Source organism: Labrus mixtus, chromosome 10 (genome assembly GCF_963584025.1).
Source record: "Labrus mixtus chromosome 10, fLabMix1.1, whole genome shotgun sequence".
NCBI classification, from domain to species: domain Eukaryota; kingdom Metazoa; phylum Chordata; class Actinopteri; order Labriformes; family Labridae; genus Labrus; species Labrus mixtus.
Window position 1 is genome coordinate 15,717,350 of NC_083621.1, and position 8,852 is coordinate 15,726,201.

General features: G+C 40.8%; 1 protein-coding gene across 1 annotated transcript; it reads left to right on the forward strand.

Moving 5' to 3' along the window:
* Positions 1 to 4,984: 4,984 nt before the first annotated feature.
* LOC132982192 (E3 ubiquitin-protein ligase TRIM21-like) lies at positions 4,985 to 8,347 on the forward strand. Its single transcript, XM_061048540.1, has 2 exons — positions 4,985 to 5,093; positions 5,230 to 8,347. The coding sequence occupies exon 2, from the start codon at positions 5,232 to 5,234 to the stop codon at positions 6,864 to 6,866; it is 1,635 nt and encodes a 544-aa protein (XP_060904523.1). The 5' UTR covers positions 4,985 to 5,093; positions 5,230 to 5,231; the 3' UTR covers positions 6,867 to 8,347.
* Positions 8,348 to 8,852: the final 505 nt, after the last annotated feature.

The window sequence follows — 8,852 nt, forward strand, 5'->3', positions numbered from 1 at the left end:
AGGACCTTGTTAAAGCCCCTCTGTGACAGCCAAGGAAAGGCTGCAGCTCCCAGTCACTAAATGTGCCTGATGATGGAGAGAGGGAGTGAAAAAAATCATGGTTTTCATCGTTAAAGGGTTTCAGAGGTGGATATAACTGCTCCCAAAATTTCTTCATCTGGTACAGATAAGCCACGCTCCAACTGATGTTTGACCAATATTTATTATTTTCCTTTCGTCAGCAAACACAGTGAAAAACTAAAATGAAGTAAATAAAGACACAAGCATTTATGAGCACAGATGACTATACAAAAGCTAAACAAAATGTCCTTTACAAATAAAAATACAATTACATACCGTGTGCGCCTTCTAACCAGAAATGTTTAGGCTTTGCAGTCTTTTAATGTTCTTCACAGGCGCGTCACCTTCATCTGTGTCCTACCGTTGGTACTAGCCTCTGGCAGCACGTTTTATTGCTTCAATTAAACATGTGAACACCGCATGCTGAACACTCAGCGCAATACACAATTAGACCAGTGGGTGTCAGTAACGGAGCATAGAATCTGAACACATTTCAAAAATAAAACATTTTCTCTGTAATTACAGCAAAATTCTGTTCAAAGAAATGTAATTTTCTGAGACAGCTACAGTGGATGCTGCGAAATAAGAAAAGGAGTGCTGGTTTGGAAACTTGAAAAGTGAAGAAGAAATGGGAATGAGACAGAAGTAAAATACAACCATCCGCTTGACAAACTGGTCATTTTTAACCATTCTTTAAAGTGAAAATAAAATATGAGATCGATATTGGCCTCATTTAATGAGCAAAATGTTGTAAAATTGCAAATTACATAAAATAAAATTGAGGAATAAGGTCAACCGCTCAACTACTCTCTATAATCTTGTTGACAATGTAACAGAACAAATTGTTCAAGTTTTCAACCCTGTGAACCATTTATAATATTTTACCTCATTAAGTCTTCAATCATTCAATCCTTGTTGAATTTTCCGTCATGGACTCTGAGTCTGACAAATAGCACAAATGAATAATGCAGCAGTGGAGGCAGCCTATCAGAGAGACTAACTCCTCTGGTGTTTGGAGGCCACCTCAGATAGTGTTTTAAATCCAACAGTCACAACACGTTTAATGAATAACAGTGTTGATAAAACAACTTAACAACCTTTTCATTTAGAAATAAGCTCTCTGATCCTCTTAACCTCCAGGCTCCGCTCAGTTTTTCAGTAAAATGTCCGGCCTGATTTTAAATTGGTGAGAGTAACAGATAAAACTCACAAAATATTCAGCTCTCAGGGGTTTGCTGCTTTAAGCAAAAGTCAAAAGAAAGGAAGCTTTTAATCTGTGCACACCTTGGCAGAGATGGAGTCATCCTTTCAAGTGTCTGACTGTTTCAAAGTGGTCCTATGAAAGAGAGAAATCTAAAGCTGGGTGTCTGGGGAACAAAAACACTGCAGGGAGAGGAGACTCTCATTTGGCAGCCATCTTCCCCGGGCTGATGGATGAAGGGAGGAAATCATCTCATGACTAATTATTTATCTTTCCTGGAGAAACGTTGTGTCTGGAGGGCTGGAAATAACACAACCCTCCTCTCTGACCAAGTTGTAAACAAAGCAGAATGATGGAGGTGACTGACTGTCCACATCCTCCCTCACTGCACAGTAGAACATGGCTGCCTTACACACCGCCCACACACACAACCTGACTGCTTGGATTTCTTCTTTCTTTGGTTTTGTTTATCAGAGTTGTTTCTTTGACATATATGAAAAGTTGAGATCATCAAACATCTAACATCACAAATGCTTGTAACATTAGAACAGTGGAAACACAAGATGCCTACGACCGAATCACAGCAGTGCTGACATTCAGTAAAACATCACGATCACGGGTGTAATATTGCTTTCATACAACAGTTAAACAAGTAGCATAAAGTATTAAAATGTAAAAATTAACTGATTATTTTTCACTCCACCAACTCATGTAGTTTCAAAACTGACACAAAACTGGACGGTTGCCAAGCAACCAAAATATACCTCTGTTTTTGTCCATGTTACCAACATTATTGTGTCACCAGTGAAATAAGAGTTTGTTTTGTGAATCTTGACTGATAAATATTGACAAACACGAACAAACGTCTGCTATGGGGCCCTACTGCTTTCTTACAGTGCAGAAGCTTTTCTTCTTGCTCTCTGCTTTGCTTACATTCTTTTGCTGATATCTTCTTTTTTCTAAACCTAATTTAATCGACAGCCGGTCCTGGACATTTCCAAATCCTCAGGATTGTATTTTTTTTGATAGATGCAGGAGGTCTTTAGCCATATTTTTTTAAATTTTTGACCTCTGCATCACTACACGACTGTGGCCGCACAAGAGCACAAACCTGTGCCACAGTACTTTAAAACGCTGAACACAGTTAAATTTAATCAGCAACAAGATGCCTCCCTTCTCCAAGGACGATTACCACAAACTTCTTCAGAAAATTGCAGTACTAGAGACAAAGGTGAATCGCCTAGAAGTGAATGTGGAAGTGAACAGACTGTGCGGGAATGACAGCACATTACCACTAACTCAGAATAGTGGACAAGAGCAAGCTATCACACGGCGGAGGAGCACAGAGACCTCTACAAAGACAAAGGTGGGCTCTGTTTTGTCTAATAAGTCTATGAATGGTAGTCCTCCTTGGAACTGTCTTGGTGCTAAGCCAAAGAAGAAATAATTTCTCTGGGAAATGGGAGGACAGATAACAGGCAGAGCACATCGAGCTGAGATATGTGATGAGACCGGCTGGCCTGCACTACCTCCCCTGCAAAGTGCCTCTTCAACCCCTGTATCTAGAGGGACACAGCCGTGGACAGCTGTGAAAGGGAAGGTTAGGAACAAACCTCCCCTACAACCGGATCTACAGAATAGATATTCCCCTCTGTTGCAGAGCCCTGGTTCTTCATCTGGTTCTCCATCCTCAGACACCAGGGTAAGGACTTAAAGCACATCAAAAAGTAAAAGGCTACAGGAAAAGCTCATGCCTGGGCTTGAAACTCTGATTGTGGGTGACTTTGCTGTTAAAGATGTACAAAGGCTGTGCGGTAAAAACACAGAAGTACTGTGTTTTCCCAGAGATATGGTCTGAGGTCTTTACACTTGCTCCCAGTCTGTCAGAGAATAGACTTGCTGCTGGGTTATAAAGCGCTTAATGGTTTAGGGCCAGAATACATTAGTGACCTCCTGATTAATTATGAACCATCCAGACCGGTCAGGTCGTCTGGGACAGGTCTGCTCTCTGTCCCCAGAGTCAGAACCAAACACGGAGAAGCAGCGTTCAGTTTCTATGCTCCCTATATCTGGAACAAACTCCCAGAAAACTGCAGGTCTGCTGAAACTCTCAGCTCTATAAAATCGAGGTTAAAGACACACCTGTTTACAGCTGCCTTTCATTAAACAATTTTAATAAGATTTTAAACTTTATCTCTGCACTGTAACTTTTAACTCTTTTTATATTTTTACTTTATTTATTTCAATTAATTTCATTTGAATTATTTTTATTTGAACATATTATTTTCAGATTTAATAATAACTCTGGGGCATTAGGGGAGACCAGGCTTAACTTCAGACTTGTACTGTGTTTATGACGGAGCAGACACCTTGCAGGAGGGATTCTATTCTAATAGAGGGAGGTCTGTGACCTCTCACACTCTGAGCTCCTCTAATCTCTAATTCATGTATTCAAGGAGTAGAAACAGGTGAGAGCTCAGTGGGTCAGAGAACGGGGACCAAGGAGGGTGATATCTCACCACTTGAAAGACTAAAGGAGCGAGAATTTAAAAAAGGGGGAGGAGAAAAAAGCCTGACTCCCTCTCATCCTTCAATGAACCCATCAGTGGATCCTATGAGGAGAAGAAAGGCTCATGTACTTCAGCTCCACACAGACCAGGATCAAAGGGAATCCCTTTCTGATCCAAATGTCGTCTGAATGTTTGATGAGACATCAAGGTGAGGCCTGAAAAAGACGTGACTCAAGAAAACTCTGATCATTTTCCGATGAGAATGTCACACAGGAGCTTTTTTTTCTGAGCACATTAATGTACAGTACATATATAATTCAAAATACTGAAAGGACATTTATTTAAAAAGTTGTATGATTGGATTTTCCAAGGCCCGTTCACTTTACAGTTTCTCTGAGTACATTAAACATCTTCTGAGGCTGTACAAGCTTTTTAGTTTCACAGTAAAGACCTACTGTTAAATAATGGAGAATTAAAATACTGAGATATGACACATTCACATATTGTAAAACACATTCATCAGGTTTAACTGACATATTAATCTGCATAGAAGTGTATTAATTCATGTCACTGAAAGGTTAAGTTCAATGTGTCACATTGTCATCCTTCAGCAGAATTGAAAATGCTTACACACCTACAGTCCTGCTCAAATCCTCCTTGCAGACATGGAAATACATGTAGTCATATATGAACGCTGCTGATGCTGACTCACAGGAACCTGAACGCAGCATACACAGATTATTTCAACACTGACAAAGACCTTCAAGGATGCAGGGGAGCTATTGTGTTCAAAGTGTTGTTTCCTCAGAGGACACTGAACAGGACGAGAGTATTTACAGTTTTTTATTCAGACGCCGTCACTGAGCACTCTCAACCTCATTTACAATTCAGCATGTTGTGCTTTCTCATAGCTTTCATTTCATTTATGCATAATACTACACATGAAAGAGATTTCTGAAGCACTAATGTTGTGACTACATCAACAAGCAAGAAAGTGAGAGCAAAGAATCATATGAATAATGCACACCTGAAAGACATCATTGCTCATGAGGCAGTGTACAAACCTTTGAAGTGAAGATTGGGGACATTGTATGACTCTAAATAAGCTCAAAGGGACCTGAGAGAAAAAAAGAAGCTCTGTACGTGGGTCACAGGTTATTAAAGAGTTAACTTGTTCAAGTTAAATGAGGAAATGGGAGGGGACTCAGTGACACAGCTGGAAGAGAAAGCAAAAGAAAGTGAAACCAAAAGTAGAAACAGAGCGGTGTGATTCAACTGTGCTTTACAGACCGGAGAGATTATAAAATAACTACTGACAACAGGTAAAGTTGAACTCTTTGATACTATTGGTCATGTCTTTAGTGTTTACTGACATATTTATGTGCTTTCAACAACTATAAATCTTGTTCAACTTTTGCCCCTCTAACTTTTTTCACTGTTTCATTTGGTGTTTTCTAGAAATGGCTTGTGCCAGTAGTCTAATGGTGGAGGACAACTTTCTTTGCTCCATCTGTCTGGATGTCTTCAATCAACCTGTGGCGATTCCCTGTGGTCACACCTTCTGTCGTGGCTGCATCACATTCCACTGGGACACTAACAAACCTTTATTCCTGTGTCCACTGTGTAACAAGGAGTACTCAAAGATACCAGACCTTTGTGTCAACACTGTCCTCGCTAATGCTGCCGAAAAGGTGAAAAAGACCATTCAGGAAAGACCCCATGACACCCCTGAACAAGCAGGAAGTGGACATGTGCTCTGTGGTATGTGTACTGGGGGGAAGCTCAAAGCCACCAAGTCCTGCTTAACATGTTTCATGTCTTACTGTGACGCACATCTGGAGCCTCATCAGAGAGTTTTACCCTTGAGGAAACACAAACTGATCAACCCGGTCGAGGACCTCGAGAGCAGGATCTGCAAGAAGCATGGTGAGCATTTGGAGCTGTTCTGCAAAGTGGATTTAATGTTTCTATGTAGAGTCTGTGTAGACAGTGACCATAAAAGCCATAAGACAGTGAGTGTGGAGGAGGAGGCTGAAAAGAGGAAGGACGAGCTGGGAAAAGAAAAGAAAGACATGGATCAGATGATTCAGACGCATCAGCAGAAACTTCTAGAGATCCAACACTCAGTGGAGGCGAGTGGAAATAATGCAGAGAAGGCGCTGGCATACAGCAAGCATGTGATGACTGCTCTGGTGGACTACATCAGGAGAAGCCAAGTCGAGCTGAGTGAGGTGATTCAGACGAAGAAGAAAAAGATTGAAGAAGATGGGAAAGGCTTCATTAAAGAACTGGAGGAAGAGATGATGCAAATAAAGCAAAAACAATCTGAACTTGATCAGGTCACTGGCATCAACGACTCCTTTGAATTCCTGCAGAGTTTCCTTTCTCTCACCATCACTGCTCCACAGGTGAAGGACTGGTCTGAGGTGACTCTTAACAGCGACCAGTTTACTGTGCAGGAAACATTGATGAAGCTGGAGACAACAGTGACAAGAGAAATCAGGCTGCTGTGTGATCCAGACTTGAAGAAAATGCAGTTTCATGCCGTGAATCTGACTCTTGATCCGGACACAGCGAACCCTTCTCTCATTGTTTCTGAGGACGGGAAAGAAGTCAAGTGTGGAGACAGAAAGAGGAACGTCCCGGACAAGCCAGAGAGGTTCGATCATGTCCTCAATGTCCTCGCAAAGGAGAGTTTTCATTCTGGAAAGTTCTACTTTGAGGTCCAGGTCCGAGGGAAAACCCAGTGGGATCTGGGAGTGACTAACCAGTCCATCAACAGGAAGGGGGACATAAGACTGAGCCCTAAGAGTGGATACTGGACCATCTGGCTGAGAAAAGGAAACGAGTTCACGGCCAACGCTGGCCCTGCTATCAACCTCCATGTGAGAGAGATTCCTCAAAAGGTCGGAGTGTTCGTGGATTATGAAGAAGGTCAAGTTTCCTTCTACGACGTTGACGCCAGGGCTCGCATCTTCTCCTTCACTGGATGTAACTTCACTGAGAGACTCTTTCCATACTTTGGACCCTGCGGTAACGACGGCGGTAAAAACTCAGCCCCACTGATCATCACTCCTGTCTGTAACAACATCTGAGTTTTGGTTTTGTGAGTGAAGGACACAGGGTGAGGGGATGTGAGGAGAGTTTATAATAGTCAAGAAACTCCAATGTGTCATTTTGTTTCTCTCATCCATCAGTGTCAGTTGCCTATCACACAGACAGCTTCAGATCTGTACACACACAAACAGCTGGCTATTAATTTTGATATCTGCAAGCTGCTCTTGTCTGTCAACATGTTCATACCAAAGATATAGGTCATACACCACTTTCAATACTTTTTTGTGATACTTGGAGTCAAACATAACATAAACAAGAGTGTTTGCTTGTGACAGGCTGCTATTGAGAGACACAGCAGGTTCTAACAAACACCTGAATTTTGGACTGCGTGTATGAAGACTTCACCTTATTGATGAGCCACCTCTTAGGGCTATTTTATTCTTCATCTTTTTGAATAATTAGTTAGGACAAAAAGGTTATCCAGCTCTTTTTTCTGTAGTACTGAGTGTTCGAAACACTGGATAACAAATGTGTGCACCTCCTGTGTGCTGTTTAAATGGAATTTCATATGAGTGTGCAATAAATAAATAAATGTGCTTGAGGAAGCTGCATCAGCAATCTCTTGGATATTTTTCATCTAGACCAGGTAAAAACCCACACCACACTACAAAAAAATAAACTGAAATACTGAATCATTCCTCTGAAAAACAAACACAAATCAGCAACTGTCTTGAAAGCCTGAGATTCCCACAACATACACTTAGCAATTCTGTAGCAATCACTTGAAAACAATCCATCATGCTTCTTTCCCAGTATATTATGAAAAGCAATTTTCATAAACAGAAGAACTTGATTGTAATGATGACATAATGATAGCACACCATGTCTCACTGTGTTAAAGCGATCTCTGAGTACTTTGGACTGTGTAATTACTTTGCCTTAATGAGAGACAGTATGTGAAAAAAAAAAGAGTCCATCATGTGGTTAGTGTGCGTGCGTGTGTGTGTGTGTGTGTGTGTTTCTTCAGGAGCACGTGTCTTTGTCCTACAGTATGTGCATTTAATGAAGAGCCAAATGAAATGAGATCAATCTATCCATTAGGGTCCCTTAACGAGACTAAATCCACGTGGCTGATAATGAGTTGGTGCTCCTTCAGTCGTCCTCAGAGAGCTGGAGGACTGAAGCAGAAGAAGATCTGCAACCAGACAATCTCAGACCCTCTAAGCCTGTAAATGTTCAGCTCCAGATGTTGTAGCGCACCATCATTTAGTGTCTGCTCCTTCAGGGGGTTGTCTTCAAGTTAGCAAGGTTACTGATAGAAACTCCAGGAAACACTTATCATCTGTTATCATCAATCTGACATTACTGGGCCGTACTCATTAGTCTGATGGATCAATGTTCTGTAGACTTCTGTTGTTACCGGGATATTATTAGCTTTGAAGCGACTGCTGTGCGTTCTCTGCACTTCATGCTGTGCAACAACATGTGGCTAATGGAACAATAAACAACTGAAACATCACACGGGAAACTGAAGTTATTCAAATATAAATATTTGAATTCAAAGCTTGGACATTTATCACTGTTACACCAGGAGCTGAAGCTGTTTACTGACCACTCAGGTTGAAAATGTAGGAAAGAAAAAAATCTGCCTAAATTCCAGACATCATTTACGTCTGCAATGCATTTCAATGTGAAAGCTGCTGTAGTGACCTGGTAACACAACAACAATGGTAAAAGGTTTGCATTGAGAGAGACAGAGATCAATGATTCTGAAAGGAATCCCTATCAAACGAACACACACCAGTATATATAAAATAATATACATTAATGTTTAATATGAAGTGGTCGCAAACCGTTTTTTTTTACAAACAAATGTTTCACAAAGATTTAATTAATTGGAAGTATATAAAGACATCATACATTATACACAATCTGAATAAAAAGAGATCAAACCATTCCAACCATATTCTCCTTTGAGGTTTTCTTTTGGTTTTCCTCAAAGCTGTGAAATACAGAGGAACTGA